The sequence below is a fragment of the Tachypleus tridentatus genome, chromosome 11, assembly GCF_004210375.1.
Source record: "Tachypleus tridentatus isolate NWPU-2018 chromosome 11, ASM421037v1, whole genome shotgun sequence".
Taxonomy (NCBI): domain Eukaryota; kingdom Metazoa; phylum Arthropoda; class Merostomata; order Xiphosura; family Limulidae; genus Tachypleus; species Tachypleus tridentatus.
This window is the reverse complement of record NC_134835.1, coordinates 70618859-70639169: the sequence shown is the minus strand read 5'-3', so window position 1 is coordinate 70639169 and position 20311 is coordinate 70618859. Positions and strand designations below refer to the sequence as shown.

At 33.8% G+C, this 20311-nt stretch overlaps 1 protein-coding gene across 2 annotated transcripts in view; it reads left to right on the top strand.

Moving 5' to 3' along the window:
• The window catches only part of PolA1 (DNA polymerase alpha catalytic subunit), a 110640-nt gene that overhangs the window by 82489 nt on the left and 7840 nt on the right, over positions 1-20311 (top strand). For both annotated transcript variants that reach the window (XM_076467856.1, XM_076467855.1), the window contains one exon: positions 4707-4788. In XM_076467856.1, the coding sequence (XP_076323971.1) occupies positions 4707-4788 (82 nt within the window). The remainder of the gene's footprint in view (positions 1-4706; positions 4789-20311) is intronic.

Sequence of the window (20311 nt, the reverse complement as noted above, 5' to 3'; positions counted from 1 at the left end):
GGTTGCTCACAGAATCCCCTCTATAGCTTCTGTGTTCACTGCTGAACTGTATGCCATTTCTTTTGCCCTGGATCATATTGGAGCTAAGGAGTACTCCAACTGCACTATTTATACTGACTCGCTTAATTCTCTACTGGCTTTGGAATCACTTCACGTTGGTTGACACCCTGTTCTTGCTGATATTCAAAACCGACTGGCCCATACCACGTTGGTATTCACAGGAACGAGCTTGCAGACATGGCAGCTAAATTTATCTGCTCTGGCACTATCACCGGTGTGCCTATTCTATACATGAACTATGGTCCTGTATTCAAGGCTCAGCTCCATGTCAGCTGGCAGTCAACTTGGAGTGAGCAGTACGACAACAAGCTTTTGCAAATAAAACCGTATATTGGACTTTGGCCGTCTAGCTTCCGTGAGGTTCAGAAGGAAGAAGTTTTTCTAACTAGACTACACATTGGTCACAATTTTTAAACTCATCGCTTTCTTTTATCTGAAACTGATGCACCAATGTGTAGTTTGTGTGACACTCAGATCACTGTAAGCCACATTTTACTTTCTTGCCATCGTTACGACTCTCAATGATGGCACTATTTTAAACATGTTCTGTCCCAAGGTATGTCCCTAACATTAGACAGTGTTATTGGTGACGGTGACACTGTCAACCTTGATAAAGGTTTTTAGTTTTTTAACGGTCATTAATCTTTTTAATATCATTTAAGTGTTTTATATTTATTCATTACACCTTTTAAGAGTCACAATCTCTCTAATTAATTTGAAATTGGAAAATGGCCATAACATTAAATAACTTGACACCAGGACTGGGAAGGCCAACTTCAGGTGACTAACACTGCTGTTTGAACTACCCGTTAGTTGTCCTGGCGAGTTATTATTACAATTTTGCTCCATGTCTTTTAAGACCTTTATTACTTTACCTTTTGATAATGGTTGTAAAGACACATAACCCAGAACCAGGACTGGAAAGGCCAACTTCAGGTGACTGACGGTGGTTCTTGTACTTACCTGTTAGTCTTCCTGGCAGGTTATGATAATTACCATTATGTTACAGAAAGTCTTTTACAACTTCTTTTACTTCGGTTTCTCTCTTAACATTGTCAACATTGGTTTTATGCTTTTTATGTTTTTCAATGCTATTTTATTTTACCTTCATTTCCTTTTATGAATTTACTATATTTACTTTATTTTTACCTTTTAACCGGACGTTTGGCGCAGATAGCCTAGCTTTTGTTCTCATTTTGAGTCTCCTATGATTGATGCATTTGCTACTCAGTGGAACTCTCAATTACAATCTTTGGTCCTTGGTACTTCATCCTAAGGCTGTGACAATAGGTGCATTCAGTCAGGACTGAATAGTATTGCACTTCAATGTCTTTTCCCCCAATTTTTCTGTTACCCAGAGTTCTGTTCATAATTCAATCCACTACTTGTTGGGTATGTTGGTAGCTGAAGCTTGGCCAGCCCAACCATGTTTTCCTCTTCTATGATATCTTCAGAGTATCCACCTCTGCCACTTCCTCTTTGGTCATCTCTGTTGAGTTAATCTTGATCTCTTATTATACATACAAACATTCCCAAACTCAAACTTCATATATAATGATTATGTGATCCTTTGTGCTACATCAGGATTTAATACTTAAAGTTGCCTTGTATTTGTGTCAATCTGTTTGTAGACCCACAATGACCATGTATCAGTGGATATAACGTACTTATCATTAGTAGTGTCTCATGAGAAAATTGAGTCTTCTTTGCCCAAAAGTGCTCACCATTTCTCATTTGTTGGCTTGGCCTTTTGACAAGGATCTGGCTTCTTTCACTGTCATTTTATGTAATACATTTTATCGACTACTTTTCATTTTTCTAAATGTTAGAAGGTCTTTGAATCCCCTGTGCTTTCTAGCCTTCTCAAATCATTTAAGAGTCCTTCATCCCAAACAGCCTTTTCAATTACCCAATGTCTTTAGCAGCCCAGTTAAATTTCTTGCTGGAGGACATTGTGTGGTACAGTGTTGTGAATTTCTCCAAATACTTTTTCCTCACATTATTTACACAATCTGCAGTTTTTTTTCTGAGGATGTTTAACTATCATCTGTGGTCATTTTGACCATGTTCACTAGATTATAAGGGGAGGGAATACTTTTCTTCTTCTCTTCTTGTGTTTTTCCTTTCCAGAGTGTTTGAGCGAGCTTCCTCCATTCTTGGAGCGGAGGTCAAAATTTGGGGCTCTTCTGCCTGGGTCAGTGGATATTTTTTTTTCCAAATTTTGGTGCAAATGGAACCAGCCTTCACAGGAGCCTACTCGTAATACCATTTTAGATTTGATTTAAAGTATCGAGTTGGGGGGTGCTTGATCCTTCTTTTTTGGTCAATATCAGTTTAATATATTGTTATTGGAAGGAAATCCATTATATTCTTACAATTCTGAATGCAAAGCAGTTCCATCCTATGTCTTTGGTTGAATACAGTGTTTCATGTCTTCTCCATAATTCTGAGAACAAGTGGGGTCTTCCTTGCCCACTTGGCTGGAGAGTGAGGATGAATGCTCATCATTCCAAGGAAGATGAGTTTTGTTCCTTTGGTTGAGTGAGACAAACAATCCTGTCATTTCAAGCCTGAGGTTGATGCCTCTTAGATTTCTTTAAGTTGAGGATAAAGTTTGTCTGCTCCAGTGTTGCTAAATTTCTCATTGTTTCCAGTGGTTTGGAATGCTTCATTCCATGACTACAGGTCAAAATATTATCACATCTATATCTATATCTAAATTTTTGATCCAGTTGTCTTAACTACCAGCGTGGGATATAAGGACCAAGATCTCTGGAACCTGAGCTATCTGGTTGTGATAATCAGTTGTGCTGTCTTTACCCTTGATGGAAGAATTGTGCTCTGGGTTAAAAACATACCTGTTCTATATATAGTGTTGTTTCCTAAACTCAAACACCACTGTTTTGGTATTTCCTTGATCTCTATGGATGCTTTCTCTATAGGTAATATCCTCAATCTGTCAATGAATGGTAAATGTGTTTTGGAAGTAGACATTTTATTAAACTTAAAATGTATTTCTGATAATATTTACCTCCATTGATAGTGTGCTGTCCTTCAGATAAAGGGTGCATTGACATAGGTGGAGAAGATATTGTCAAAGACATTTATGTGGGTTATATAAAAGACAGCAAGCATGAAATAAATTCAATGCTTAGTTAGATGGCCAAAGCTGAAACCCTGTAGGTTGAAGAATAATTATAGTGTTGGTGGAGGTAAGTATTACTGGAAGTACATTTTAAATATAGGTAATTTTTAAGTGTGTTTTTTCACATTTCTTTATTACACTGTTTACAAATTTCAGCATAATTTCATTCTTTGGTAACACAGCTTTGATTTTCACTAGCTATTTTGTATATATTTAACATTACTGCATGACTGGAAAGCCCTGTGAATTTATACAAAATTAATATGTAAACTGATAAAAGTAACGGTATTTTTCTGGCTAATAGTCAACTTTAAACCTTATATATTTGTTTTTATCTTAGTGTATAAAAATGGATTTCTTTAAAAATTTAATACATTCATGTAATTGGTAAAAGTAATTCAAAAATAACATGGGACAGATATATAAAGACAGTAAAATTATCACCAAGATACTTTTATAAACAAGAAATTCATATTCATCCAGACAGTTCTCACCTAAAATAGTTTATGTATCACTTCAGAATAATCTAGCAAAACTGGGAGATAACATTAAATGTATAGAAATACTGTCAATCTTATCATAACAATGACCATTGAACTTGACTGTTTAGGTAACAAACAAAAAAAACTTGAGAACTTTTTACTTCAGTACACAATCAATATTCAATTTATGTTCATAAACAAGATCACATTTCTATTTCATTACTTCATTAAGTGGAATATTTGTATATAAAATATTATATTAAAGCTAGCAGATGCAAAAAATCATATTTTTAAATCTCAAACAAATGAAGCAAATTCAGAGTTGTCCTGTTTAATGTTTTTGACAAAATATTTATGAAAAAGAACTAAAATCTCCTACCATTTCATGAATAAGTACATTAGTGTTAGATATTATTACATCTGATTAAGTCCATTTCACTTTGTTAAATGGGATTTTAGCAGTTTTGTCACTTGTTACATTTCAAAAGCATGAAAATTTTTGACAAAAATGTTTGACACTCCTAGTTAGTCAATTTTTCAACTTAAGTTAATGAAGCCAAAAATGTCAAACATAATTTCCTTATTCTTAAGCACTAGTCAATAACAATGTCTGATCATACCAAGCTATTTACATAGATCAGAAGAAATATGTATATAAATGAATGTAGCTAATTAAATAAAATGTCAAAACTGTATTATTTACAAAGATTAGAATACATTATTCATCACCTGTGTACCCAAATATAAAAATGTTGAGATATAAGAAAACGTTAGTTGTGTTTTCCATGTATTATATTTTTATACTTTCATGAAAATTTTTTAGCTTTAAAAAAATATCAACATTAAAGTATTGCATAATTTCTAGGCATAAAAACTTACAAGTATTTATGTTCATTATATTACTAATTCTGTTAATCTGTTACAAATAATAAGATTGTTATTAACCCGTAAAATTATTTGTGTTAGCTGTAAAGCTCACAATTCTAAGTTTATTATAGAATAATAATTTTATTTTGCAGTATACTGATACCCAGCTCTATCAGCAACTCAGCTATTTCCAGAATCTATTTGATTTGAGGAAAGGAACATCAGAGAAAATGTGTGAGTATTTAACCTGAAACAAGTAGTTGAAATTTAAATATTGGTAAGTTTATATACAGAGTGAATCTGTGATGTTCTTAAGTAAAGAGCTATATAGAAATAACTCACAACTGCATTAACCTCAGGAACACTTAAAATACAACGGGCAGTTAATAACACATTTGATGAATGAAAGTCACGTCATTACACTGTAAGAACTAAGTGTTGCAAAGAAGTTTTAGTTGTACAACAAAACAGCTGTACTCACCAATACAGTTGCACTTGTATTACTTCAATTTATTTGGCTGACTGTTTCATACCAGTTAACCCAAAAGTATTTGAAGTGGCTTTTACTGTAAGGAGAAGAAAGGTCCAATCCAATGACCCATGCAGGACTAACCCAACTGTGACCATTCCAACACATTTTCAGTCAGAAAATGAAAAAAAATAACACTTCTCTAGCCAATCAAACACAAGATTAAAAGGCAACTACTCTGTATTCTTATTGGATTTGCAACATGTGAAGGTCACTTTCCACTAATTTCTAGTCCAACAATACTACATAATGTAAGGCTAATGTTCTAAGGGAAAATGTTACAATTTCAAGGTACATAACTTTCCAGTATCATAAGGATAGAATTAAATAAAGGCTAGCAGTTATTATAGTGTAGTTATCACATTGCAAATGTTAGTCATCACAGTGGGTTTATTTTGTTTAACTGTGAAACCTATGACTTAGGTACACATGGATTTGGAAATTAACAGTACATTATTATGATTGGTAACTGATGAGTAACTTGTGAATAAAACCTCATGACACTTAAAGTTACAAGTCTAGACTACATATTTGAATGAATTTAAGCTGTGAATACTTTTGTTATGTGTAAAGTTTTGTAGTACACACTTAAAATACAAAAAGGCCTTGTTGTGTATTTGTTAGGTTAATTTTTATCCTGTTTGTAGTTACAGTACATATTACTCTACACCTAAATGAATTGAAAATATTTTACTGTAGTTAATTTGTCACAATTTACTTCTGTGTATCAGTTATTGTTGCAACTCTTTCATTTGTTGGTTTCATTAAGTATTCTTTAATAGCTTAACAAACAGTGTTGGTTTTGTATCTGTGTAGCATGTATTATTATGATGCTTTTCATTTGGTAAGAAAAAATTAAGCTTTGAAAGCTTGATGAACCATTATAAAGATAAAATCATATGAATGTGACTAGTTGCTGCTGCTGCTTTTGTGTGTCATTAGGAAGCTTTAGTAACATTATTGTATATATGTGTATGTGTCATTATAAGGCTGTAATAACTATTGTATTGTGTGTGTCATTATAAGGCTGTAAAAACTATTGTGTATATGTGTATGTGCCATTATAAAGCTGTAAAAACTATTGTGTATATGTGTATGTGCCATTATAAAGCTATAAAAACTATTGTATGTATGTGTGTGACATTATAAGGCTTTAGTAACCATTGTAGTATGTGTATGTGTCATTGTAAGGCTTTAGTAACTTTGTTGTATATATAAGGATCGTTAAGTTTGTGTAGACATTCATTTGACTGCACGTCTGTTGGTGAACTACTAATCAACTTAGTGTTCACGTGTTACTGCCTCATGTATTTGTATTTTTGATTCCTTTACTTGTATGTCATCTTTAAGGTTGCTTCCATTGTGACTGTTCTACCTCATGGTGGTAATGTTTATTAGTTCTATTTTACATGTGTCCTGCTGTGTCTTGCCTACTGTTGTCTGTAAAAAATGCTTCATAACACATACGTGATATAAATGGTCTAAAAATACAAAAGGGTGATGATACAAGTGGTTTAAAAATTAAAAGGGTAATGATATAACTGGTTTAAAAATTAAAAGGGTAATGATATAACTGGTTTAAAAATAAAAAAAGGGTGATGATATAAGTGATTCAGAAAATAAAAAAGGGTGATTAAAATGCACAGAATGATGTCAATGATAAGAACAATGAAATCTGTAAACATTTTTAACCATTTGAGAACCAACAATCAGGATATGCCCTAATTTTATCACTCATTTCCCAGTTGGAAAAATTCCAGTACATTATTATATCACCAGTACTATCAATAACTGATGTGAAGATCATCCTAATTCATTTTTGATAGTTATTTTATGAGGGGTAACGTCCTTAAATTAAGATAAGTGGTTCGTGACTTATATTTTTAATGCGTAACTAAATAAGTCAGAATTAAGTAAAATACTTCATGTCATGATTATTTTCTTTCAGCAGCAGCAACTTTGCAAATGTTAAGGAATATCCATGAGAGTGAAGTAGTAGAGCTGTCTCATGGTATTTATACATATGCTTTGTTTGTTTTGAATTTTGCTCAAAGCTACATGAGGACTATCTGCGCTAGTCGTGTAAGGCTAGAGGGAAAGCAGCATGCCATCGCCACTTACCGTCAACTCTTGGGCTAAGTTTTTACCAATGAATAGTGGGATTGAGTGTAACTTATAATGTCCTCACGGCTGAAATGACTACTAGTGTGACGGAGATTCGAATCCATGAACCTAAGATTAGGAGTTGAACACTCTCTCCAGTATTTGTAATTAGTTTTAACATTTTCTTTTTAATTTTGTTACCCTTTAATCGGTTCTAGACTGTTTTTTATCATACTCGGATGTATTCTGTTCCAAGGAACTGTAGCGAAATTTTAAAACAAGTGACTTATATTGTTGTTTATTGATATATATATATATTTAACTTACAGTAATATATTAGTGTGCTGTTACGGTAGTGTTTTAAATCAAGAAATTATTGTTGTCTTTCTTATTTCAGTTCCAAGTATTCTGACATTAATGTATTACTTTAACGTTTCACCAACCACAGAAAAATGTAATAAGGTTTTAACAATGGTTTATGTTAGTAATTACAACTAACAAACGAATATTACTTTATCTTGCGTTTATGAACAGAAATTTCTAACAAAATTCAATTATTTTTTTAACTGAAAGTAAAATTTACTTCATACTTTGTTTTATCACTGCGACTCTCTCATCACGTAAAATACGTCATAGAATGTTTATTAATAACTGTTAACAGTAGTAAAACTGCAACTCACAAATGATAAAAGCTTTTAATTACAGATCCTAAAACCTACACACTTTCTGTTGATTTGAGTTACTAGACCCAGAGCTGAAGAGTATATAAATATTTCTACAAATTTAGAATGAATTAATACAGAATAATAACAGTTACTTCCAAAACGTTTTCAAAGATATTTTTAATAGCCTAAAGAAGAGGAAAAAAAAGTGTGTTTACGACCGTTAGCGCTAAGTTTTCGGACTAACAGTGTGCATAGTTTGGGGTTCGATTTTTTGCAGTAGACATAGCGCTGATAGCACACTGTGTAGCTTTACTCACAAACAAAACCCGGCATGGCTTGGTGGTTAAGGTACTCGACTCGTAATCCGAGGGTTGCGGGCTCGAATCCCCGTCACACCGAACATGCTCGCATTTTCAGCTGTGGGGCATTATAATGTTAAAGTCCATACTACTCTTCATTGGTAAAAGAATAGCCCAAGAGGTGGGGATGGATGGTGATGACTAGCTACCTTCTTTCTAAGTGTAAGCGTTGCTAAATTAGGAACAGCTAGCGCAAATAGCCCTCGTGTAGCTTTGTGTGAAATTCTAAACAAACCAATACTCACAAACAAGATCTTTCTTCTGAACAGCTAGATAAATTTTCAGTTATTTACTGCTAATCGTATCGAAGATAAACTTTTTCTGAAGGTAAAGTTGGCAGTTTAAATGTCAGTACTTCATTTCACTTATTGAAGTGTTACCAGACTTCTAAAATCAGTGATGTCGAGAAACCCACTTGTTGAGAAATTTAAAATGCCAAAACGGCTGGTTTGGGTTGAGAAAATATTTTACATAGAAGAGCGAACAAGGTCGAAACGTTGTTCGCTCTTCTATGTAAAATATTTTCTCAACCCAAACGAGCCGTTTTTGCATTTTAAATTAGACTTCTAAAAACCCCACGTGAACGCTAGAGAAACATTGTTCACAAGAGACATTACAACTAAAATTAGGTACAGTAATATATGAAAAGTACGGGCACAAAAAGAAAAGTTAATGGTTTACTGGCGTACTGATATGTTCACTAAATTTACACAAGTACGGATAAGGAAGTTTGCTTCAAGAAACCATGCGTCCATAGCTGGTATGTGTACGATGTAAAATAACTATTTATAGAATGTTAATGTAATATATACTAGTAGCTCATATTATCTAATTATTTGTGAAAAAAATAATAGTAAAATAATATACGCATAGTTATAAAGTGTGTTGTGAAGATTCCTCTCGTGCATCGTGTATGGAATCTGTGGGATTATGCATTCTCTGGTAAGATAATATTTTAATGGTAGACTGTGTTTTTGTTTGCACAAATATTTTTAGTACTGTAATCTACTATGTATGTCAAATAATACTTAGAACACATTATTTTAACAGTTTGAGTATGAAAGTTAATAAAACTGTCGTGAGAGGACTGTTTATATTCGACACAAATAATCTTTAAAAAGAATGCCAGTTACACAGATATTTAAATAGCGACAAAACAAGATATTTGAAAAGCTCGTTTGAACGTTGAGGTTTGTAAATGTTTGAAAGATATGATTGCTTTGAATGCGAAAAGACTGCATTACCGAATAGAAAATACAAAATCCCATAAGTGTTTGTATTTTTCAATTTAACAAAGATCAGTTCTATGGTGTCATTCTCTCCAGTCATTGTATCATTGTTTGGTGTACTGTTGTGATTCTTAACGTTCTCAAGAGATGGTGCCACATGTCTGTAAAGATTTCTCATGATTTGTGATGTCGAGAAAACCCACTTGTAGAGAAATATATATGCAAAAACGGCTCGTTTGGGTTGAGAAAATATTTTACGTAGAAGAGCGAAATATGTTTCGACTTTCTTCGGTCATCGTCAGGTTCACAAAGAAAGAAAGAGGTAGCTGACCACATGTTTGGAAGGGGTTGTGGAACTGAGTGTCGGAATGTAGAGGGCGGTGTTAGATGTTTGAATATATAATTTTATTTTATTATATTTAATATAGGTATAAAGGCGTTCCTTTGTATTGGTTTATTTTGGGTTTAAGTTGTTGTATAAGTAAGGCTTCTTTAATTTTGCGTTTGTTTATATTTGTTTCTTTATTTATTATTTGAGTGTTTTCTATGGTTATGTTGTGTTTATTTGACTTGCAGTGTTTGAAAACGTGTGAAGGTGACTTTTTATGTTCTTTGAATCTGGTTTCCATTTTTCTACTTGTTTCTCCAATATAGAAGTCGGGGCAGTTATCATATTGTAGGGCCTGGCATGGCCAAGCGCGTAAGGCGTGCGACTCGTAATCCCAGGGTCGCGGGTTCGCGCCCGCGTCGCACTAAACATGCTCGCCCTCACAGCCGTAGGGACGTATAATGTGTAGTCAATCCCACTATTCGTTGGTAAAAGAGTACCCCAGGAGTTGGCGGTGGGTGGTGATGACTAGTTGCCTTCCCTCTAGTCTTACACTGCTAAATTAGGGACGGCTAGCACAGATAGCCCTCGAGTAGCTTTGTGCGAAATTCCAAAACAAACAATCACATTGTATTTTATAAATAATGTTGATGTGGTGTTTGTCAGTGTAGTTTTTACATAGTATAGACCTCAGTTTTGTGCCTGGTTTTTGAATAAATTTGGTATTAACTGGAATGTCTTGTTTTGTTACTATTTTTTGCCAAATGTTGGTTATTTGTCTGCTGATGTCGGGAATATATGGTATGCAGCAGTATATGGTTTCGTGATTTTTTGATTCGTGAGATACATTTACTTTTGTTGGTTAATTTTGCTTTCTGTCTAGGTGTGTGCGTATAATGTTTGCTACGGTTTGTGGAGGAAACTTATTGATGTTGATGAAGTATTGCTTTATTTTGTCTAATTCATCGTTAATTTTATCTGGTGAGCATAGCTTTATGGCTGTGTTTATTTGGTTTCTTAGTATGTTGAGTTTTTGTTTTGTTTCATGTTCTGAGTCCCAAGGAATGTATAGTCTAGTATGGGTGATTTTTTGGTGGATTTCTGTTTTGAATTGTGTGTCGGTTTTTATAATTTTGAGGTTAAGAAATGATATTTGATTGCTTTCTTCCTGTTCACATGTGAAGTTAATGTTGGGGTGTATAGAGTTAATGTGATTGAAAAAATTAAGTATGTGTTCTGTAGATCTGAATCCCGCAACCGTATCATCAACATATCTGTACCAGTATAGTGGTGGATGTAATGCTGTGTTAATTGCTTGTGTTTTAACTTGTGTCATAAAAATATTGGCTAGAACTGGTGATACTGGGTTGCCCATGCTTAGGCCATTTGTTTGTATATAGTTGTGGTTGTTGAACATGAAGTTTGTCTTTATCGTGGTGAATTCTATGAGGGTTGATAATTGGTTGCTGGAAATGTCTATAGATGGGTTAGAGTCTTGGATATAGAGTTCTAAGGCTGTCTTGCAGGCTTCAGTGGTTGGAACTTCTGTAAAGAGGGATATAACATTGAAACTGGCCATTAAGTCTTTATGATTAAGTTGATTTAGATTAGACTTGAAATTAAAAGAGTTTTTGATGAATGAGCTGGCTGATGTTACATATTTGGAGAATGCCCATTTTATGTATTTACCAAGATTGTAATTAAACGATTCATATGTGGACATTATTGGTCGTAATGGACAATCTGGTTTATGAGGTTTGGGGATGCCGTATATTTGTGGTGTGCGTGAGTCGGTTTTACGTAGGTAGAAATAAAGTGTTTGTGAAATTGTGTTGGTCTTTTTTCATTTTTAGTAGTAATTTGTTTAGTTGCGTCTCGTGGTCTTTGTTGGATTTGTGTGTATTGGTTTAAATTTGTTCGTGTCTGATAGGATGTTCTTCATTTTTTGGATGTATTCATTCGTGTTCATTATGACTATAGCGTTACCTTTATCTGCTTTTAGAATTTTTATGTTTCTGTCTTGTTTTAGGTTGTTAATGGAATTAATGTCTCTTTTTGTAAGGTTGTTTTTTAGTTTTCTGTTTTGTGAAATTATGTTGATGGTTTTGTGAGAAAATTCTTTGAAAAAATCGTTTAAGATGTTTTTAGGTATTTCTGGAAAATTTTTAATTTTACCTGGGAAGTTTGGCAGTTGGATGTCAATAAAATTATCTAAGTTGTCTTCTTTCTGTTGGTTGTTTTTGGTTGTTTTCTTGTTTTTGTTTTTTGTAGAAAATATCGCAAGTCTCCTGGTTAGGTCTTCTAAACATGTTTTGATTTCTATGGTTGGAATGTACCTAGGTGCTATTGCGAAGTTGAGTCCATTGTTAAGTAGATGTATCTCGTCTTTGTTTAATTGACGGTCGGATCTGTTAATTATGAGGTTAGTCAACGGTTTGTCGTGTTGATGTCTTTTCTGTTGTTTGCATCTTAGTTTTTCTAGTTTTTTTGTTGTGGCAGATCTTTTTGTCTGTTGTTCTTAGTATTGATTTGGTTTATGTTTCGTTGTATAAGTCCGTAAATCTCTGGTTTAATGTAGTATGCCAATTGATAGTCTAGGCTCATTTTTTGTTTTTGTAAGTCATGTAGTTCTTTGTATTTTGTGTTCAACATGGCTTTAAGTAGTTTTTCTGTAAATTTTGGATAATGTTTGTGTATTTATTAAAATTTTTTGAAAGTTTTACCTCTACAAAATTAGGGGTTAGTTGTTCCATTCTACATTGTTGAATGAAATAGATGTCATTTCTTCTATTGATAATTCTTTGGTTTAAATTTCTTAGTTTCTTAACGATCGTGTGAGCGTGTACTGTTAATAGTGGTGTACGGTATGCTAGTTCAGACATAATGGTAACAGGTAACATCGCCCTCTACATTCCGACACTCAGTTACACAACCCCTGTGTAACTTGGTAATGTGGTCAGCTTCCGGTCAGTTACCCTTTCTTTCTTTGTGAACCTGATGATGACCGAAGAAGGTCGAAACGTTGTTCACTCCTTTGCGTAAAATATTTTCTCAACCCAAACGAGCCGTTTTTGCATATATATTTCTCAACAAGTGGGTTTTCTTGTCATCACTGATTATTATTTCATCACGACGATTGTACGAGAAGTGTAAGTCTGCGTTTTTCTCAGTGTATTTGTACTTACCTGTTACAGTGGCTTCTAAAGGTTTTCAAAACATCGCAATTTTAAATAATGTAATAAATTAACAGTCTGCATGCCATGAGCTATAGAGTAGTTTTAGTCGAATACCAGGTACATAATTCCATATTCAGTAAGAGTTCATTCAGTGGTTGTCAAAATCCTTATTTGTAATTAGTGCTTTAGCTTTACGTAAACAGCCATTGATACCCTGACAGGATCTATTGTAAAGATAATCCTAGCTCTATATTACTGCTAGTGAGTTTTCAGTGAGATTCCAACAGCTGTTTTCTTTCAATTTTCCTGTGTTCTACCTTTTAAAAATTAACTTCTCCATATGATCTCCAATATTCTGTGAGGTTAAGAATTGGCCTCTTCAGCATAGTTACGTTGATTTATTCATGTACATTTCTCCAGGTCATATTTGACCATCACTTCTCAACTGAATGGAGCAGATACATCAAATAAGATGGTGCCAGACATTCTTGAAGTTGGTGCAGTCTACACATAATCTGCCCTCTTTCAGTATTCATGTACTTCGGGCATTTGAATTCATGTATAAATTAAATTTGGTTGACTTCCCACATGCCCGAGAACTCGTGTATTTTTGGCAGGATATTTTGAACATAAGAATGAAGATCTCTTTCTGAACTACCTCGTTTTTATTGGGTTTTTTTCATTACATTTGTTATTATCGTTTTTAAACACCATTGAAACACATTCCTATTGTCAATGGCTGTTAGTATTGTCTCTGTGTAAGGTTCATTAAAATGTTAACATTCTTAAATCCGAGCTTGTCGTGATGGTTAGTGCTCCAACTGAATCTGAGGATTCATGTCTCGCCCCACACCAAACATTCTCGCACTTTCAGCCGTGAGGGCGTTATAATGTGACGGTCAATCTCACTATTATTTGATAAAAATAGATGGCGATGGGTGGTGATGACTAGCTGTCTTCCCTCTAGTCTTACACTGCTAAATTCGGGACGCCAAGCGCAGATAGCCCTCGTGAAGCTTTGCGCGAAATTCAAAAACAACTTGTCTCGCCGTCTCTTATCCCCAAAACACGGTTTGAACCTTGAGGTCGTGAGTCTGCTATGAGAGTAGCAGTCAAATCTCATATTCGATTAGATTAGCCCAACAGTTGGCGGTGAGCATTATTGACTAACAGCTTTTGTTAAGGTCTGTTTGTCAGCTCAGAATTAAAGACACCTGTGTGCAGATAACCAAACCCATTACGTTCTTTTATGGGGTTTTTTTCTCTGTGTATGGGTAATAAATATATGAACACTGAGTAATAGCACATAGCGTGTGATTATCAGTGGATTGTTTTGTTACATTCCTTCCTTAGCTGATAATTTACATTCTCAAACAAAGAAACTGAATTTATAAACCTTTCTTCTTTCTTTAGTAATAAAACGTACTCTGATTTTTTGTGCTAATATATACTATAGAAACTACAGATATTTATGTTCTTATATTTCTAAATCATGTCAGCTCTAAACTTGTAATTTTGTGTTGTTGGTTTTGGTTTTTTTTGCCTAATCCAAATAGTTTGGTTTTCTTACGGCTGCCGGTCGTAGGAGTCTTGTCGATTAGATATAAATATGCCTCATCTAGCCGCAGATATTTTTTTACTGGTTGGAGAATCAACTTTTACCAGTGATGGTTATGATACCTTGTTTTTTGTTTTAAAGTATGGTAATTTAAAAAAACGAAAAAAGTTACCAGAACGAGGCGTAAAACACAGTCATTAAATCTCTCTTTCCTCAAGAAAAGTTGGTTAAGCCTCGTCAAAAACTGATTTCCCTTAAGATTGATTTGGCCTTGTACAGCGCGTGACTTTAATGTCAGCTCGTGCCGCGTGTCACCGTACTGTATGCTCGTCGGTTTTAAAACTGTCAACGTTTTTACAAACGCTTAACGGCAATTTTCAGTCTGCCTACACCACTAATTTTGTTGCAAAAAGTTGTCGCCAGTTGATGGCGTAAAATTGTCCGCTGCTGCCTGTTTCTAGCCTGTGGCCTGGGGGTAAATCGTGTTTAAAGGCCAACCTTTCTACCATCAAACCTTCACCGATTGGTACTTATTGTCTACTATTCAAGATGGCGTTTTATTATGCAAGGAGACCTACTAGGGGTTTAAGGCAATAGTAACCCAAGACTGAGAATTCATTCACAACTGTATTTCTTACGGAACTGTGTGAGTATTAGCAGTAAAATTTAACTTAACGATAAATTACAAGGATTTTAACATTTCACAATCTCATACGGGACTTTTGTAGAATAACTGAATGAAACGAGATGAGACAGGTTATAACCATGGAATGTCATCTAATGTTAGAAAATTCCCTATATTTTTTTGTACTGTGTGTTTACAACGGTTGTTAGTTACCGTTTCTCGCACGAAGTTATATTTCGATAATTCTAACAGCGCCCTTCTGCCTGTACAAAAATCTTATATTTCGTATGTCAGCTTAATTTTTGTGAAAGTAGGTGACGTTGGCTATTCTAATTCGAAAAAAATTTAAACATCGAGATAGTTCAAAGTAATGACACCAGTTGTCACCGTATTTGATTACACTTTGTAAGGTAAGTATGTATATATAGCGTCGTGAGTTGTACATTTTTTAATTTGAGTGTATATTTATAAAGTAATCGTTAGGTAAATTATTAACTCAGTATTAATTCATTGTTGCGATTTTATGTTTAGTTTATTAAAGTAGTTAAACATCTTTAAAATGTAATTAAGATTTTAAAAAACTGTCCGACCGCGTTTTTCGTTGTTGTGAAACACAGACTATGTTTAGCGTTATATAATTACTGACTGATCGCTGAAGTACTGGAAGCACCCGACCTCGTTGAAGAAGTGAACGTGTGAGACAGAGTAAGGTTACGTTTACGAGACCTTAGTGATGAAAAATGTAGGTAAACAACAACAACAACGTCCGAACTCTTTAACGAACGTTTTTAACAGAAACCCTTTTGGAGAAAATCGATTTGAAAATATCTGTTTATGTAATTAAATATAAACGTAAAATGTGTCGCAAATAGAAACGCAAAGATTGATAAAGCTAAAAAAGACTATTGATTAAACAGATTCACTCCCAGATATCATGTGTTACTGTTCTCTTGGCTTACCGTTTATTTTGTAGAGAGTAAATATATTTTTATCTCCATAAGCTCTACTAAATAATTGTAATAAAAATAACTGAAATGTTAAAATCCTTGTGATTTGAAACGGATGCAAACGTTTCCCAAGTGCAGCGTTTTAGTTCACTGATAGATTTTACATGTATAGCGGACCGTGACGTGTGTGCGTATTGTTTAAGCTGGCCGCATTCCGCGCTGCGTTTAAAAAGCTGCGCACGCAGATAAAGCTCAACATTCACTTTTGAAATGATGATAAAACAGGTATCAATAATGTTGATGTACATTTTATTTCGCAAACAGGATATTCTACACTAAATTGTTAATTAATTACACAGTCACTCACATTTCAAAATGTTACGCAACTTATAAAATAAAAACGTGGATTTAACGTACGTTATTGTTAATCGGTTCTTAGAATGATTGAAATGTCCAACAATTACTTTTCGCTGTGGGCATTATAAGTAAACCAGAACTTTGGCCCAGAATGAAACCAAGATAGCAACACAATTAACTTTTTTAAAGTCCATGAAATAATTTTAATTCCTAGATTAACTTAAACTTGTCACTGCGAACGGGTACTTTTAATTATTACTAAAGATAAGTGTTAGATATGTCGTAGTTTTAGTGTACATATCTTCTTATTAACGAATATTATTGGATTAATAGCAATAATGTTTAAACAGTATTATTATATACAGTATAAAATTAAGTGTGTTAAACCATATTTTGTTGTGTATTTTACTGTAGAAACGTTTTATTGCCATAATTCTTGAAGCTTTAAAATTACCTACAGACTGTTAATAAAATCAAGTTATTGTTGAAAACATTGATTAATGTTGAACATATTGAGCATGTTGTCGAAAAGTAGACCATATATGCTGTATAGCCCGTATTCAGGTATTAATTTACAGTTAATTATTAAATAGGCCCGGTATGGCCAGTTCGAATCCCTGTCACGCCAAACATGCTCGCCCTATCAGTCGTGGGGGTGTTATAATGTGACGGTCAATTCCACTATTCGTTGGTAAAAGAGAAGCCCAAGAGTTGGCAGTAGGTGGTCTTACAGTGCAAAATTAGGGACGGCTAGCGCATATAGCCCTCGTGTCGCTTTGCGCGAAATTCAAAAGATAAACAAACAGTGTTCGTGGGTATCACAGAGGGTATTGTAAGATATGATTTAGTCAACGTTTCTTCTGGTGATTGTTTCTACTAGGTACAGTGTTTTTATTATCGGGAGTCTTTAATTTTGTGCTTAACGCATAGATTAATTTATTAATCTTCATTAAATTTAATGAAAAGTAAGTAATTTGAGTTTAAGCTTGTTCAATGTCTGTTCTTAAAAAGTTTCCTGGTGGGACAGTGGTTAAGTATTCGGATTTATAGTACTTAAATCAGGGTTTCGATTCCCCTCGGTGAACACAGCAGATAACCTGACGTGGCTGTGCTATAAGAAAAACACATTTCTTCTAAAGGAAATGGATTAGTTTTATTGATAATTTTAAGAAGTGGTCATGTTTCTTTGTTTATCTGATCTAGCTTGTTTGGTCATGTTTCTTTGTTTATCTGATCTAGCTTGTTTGGTCATGTTTCTTTGTTTATCTGATCTAGCTTGTTTGGTCATGTTTCTTTGTTTATCTGATCTAGCTTGTTTGGTCATGTTTCTTTGTTTATCTGATCTAGCTTGTTTGGTCATGTTTCTTTGTTTATCTGATCTAGCTTGTTTGGTCATGTTTCTTTGTTTATCTGATCTAGCTTGTTTGGTCATGTTTCTTTGTTTATCTGATCTAGCTTGTTTGGTCATGTTTCTTTGTTTATCTGATGTAGCTTGTTTGGTCACGTTTCTTTGTTTATCTGATCTAGCTTGTTTGGTCACGTTTCTTTGTTTATCTGATCTAGCTTGTTTTTGAATAAACATTTCTTGGCTGTTTTATAATGATTTACGTTTATTAAGATGCCATTCTATGTATAAGTTGAAAACAGAATCTGTACATAACCTGACCTGTAGGAAGAACAGTTTGTAATTTCCTGGCCTGCATTATATTTGACTATAAGTTGCTTGTAGATTTCTGACCAACGTTATAATTACCTTTTAAAAACATAAGTTAGCTTGCGGGTTGTACAAGGATATTGTATATAACCAGAAGAAGCAGTCAAATATAGTGTAACATATTTTTTTGCCAGCACGTTATCTTATGCACAGATGTATTCCACAGTTCCATACAAATCTTTTATCATCTACAGTGTTGTATTTAGTTAAATCGTTTTTGATTCCAGAACACAGGAATACTCAAAAAATCCAAAGAATTGTTAGTTGTTTTTACTTTAAATACTTTTGACAAAAATGTAGTTTTCTAATCTTATGAATATTTTCACGGTTTTTCTGAACAAATCCAGATTCGTGGAGTAAACTGAAGAGAATCGAATATTAGATTTTAACATTGTAAATCTGTTAACGTTGTAAACATGGAGTACTTTCAGTCTAAAATTTCCCTAGACGACGTTTCCCTGCTTAGAGAATGTTGAGTTTTGGTTTTCGAATCCTAGATTTTAACTGTAAATCTGTTAACGTTGTTAACATAGAGGACTTTGATTCGAAAATTTCACTACCCGAACGTTTGCGTGCGTATAGAACTTTTGGTTTTGGTTTTTGAGTTTAGTTTTTATTTGTATATCTATTTATTTTAAAAATGTGTGCTGTATCAATTCCAGAAATTTATCGTATAGTGCAGTAATATCAAACTTTATTAATTTTTCTTTAAATTGTTCCAGCTCAAATGAGGAAAAGAAAAATCCCAACATTTCTTCAACATTAACATTGAACGGATTAAAATTTTATTAGTTTTAAACATTTGTAACGTCATGAAATTGATGCTGTTCCAACTATACATAAAGATAGATGTAGATGAGATGAGGCTTAAAAATATTTTTGTAGAAGATTTAGAACGCTTTCACTTTTACAACATGCATACAGATTGTATTTTCTTTTGATGTGTAGTATACTATGCAAGGATACTAAACGCGTTACTTACAAACTTTTAAAAAGTCTAAAGACAGCATTTTCGCAAATCAAGTTTTCTATCGTGTCATAGTGTTTGTGATTACTTAGTTTATGGGGCGCTTGTCACGAAACTGTGATCACACAGTTGGATTAAAAAAACAACAGTCACTGAAAAAGCGTAATTACCACTTTCAGGCCTAGTTTTAAAGCAGGGTTCAGAACTTCTTACATTTATATCCAATGGTTGACTAGTGCTTACGTGGGTGTGTAGCCTCGTGTTTGAAACGTAGAATGGATTGTGATTAGTAAAGTCACATCAGGCTGGCTATGAACTGCGTCCACCGAGAAGAATCGAACCCCTGAGCTTATCCTTTTAAAGACGGGTAACAGGAATTGGTTTAAGGGAAAGTTTATATAAACTAAGAACTTTGTTCTTTGCCCTATATTAATATATTATATATATATATTATATTAATATATATTAATAACGCTGTCTGGTTGTAACCGTTTTTCACTGTATTAACACTAATATCGGACGAAGATCTGATTCCTCCTGCTAACTAAAGATATTTATCCTGATCGTTAAGTAATGTAGCTTAGAATAAATTTAAACGTGTCATGTAATTTAAACAGGGATTTTTATCAGTACGTGTACTACGTCAGATTAGTAAACATATAGAGCAAATTAAAAGTGTGTACTTAACTGGCTAGTATCTAATAAAACACAGAACAACGTTATTCTCTGCTTTAGTAGAAAGTGTTAATATCCATACCAGCCGTTCTGAGATACATTTTTATTTCCGGTGGGTTTCTCGTCATTAAGAATGACTGGCTAGTGACTAAATCGGTGTTTAGGAGAAAATGAAGTGAAACGGCAGCCTTCAATATAACGAAAACCTTTGTATATTGTAAGTTATGACGTGCTGCCATTAATAAATTATATACAACTATTGTTCACGTTACACCGTGCATAAACTCACTAGCAAAAGTGAATGATAATATATTGAAAGCGTGATTTCAGTGTATTGTTTTTAAACCTGTTTAATGTAAGGTAAGCAGGTAAGTTTGTTTATGGATACAACGTAAATATTTGAGGGCATTTTACTTTGCTGATTTCAAACAATAAGAACTTAGAGACAGTCAGAGGAGGAACACAATTTGAGTTTGTTTCTTATAATGTGCGACTGCTTTGTGATGAGTAGTTTGAGATGAGACA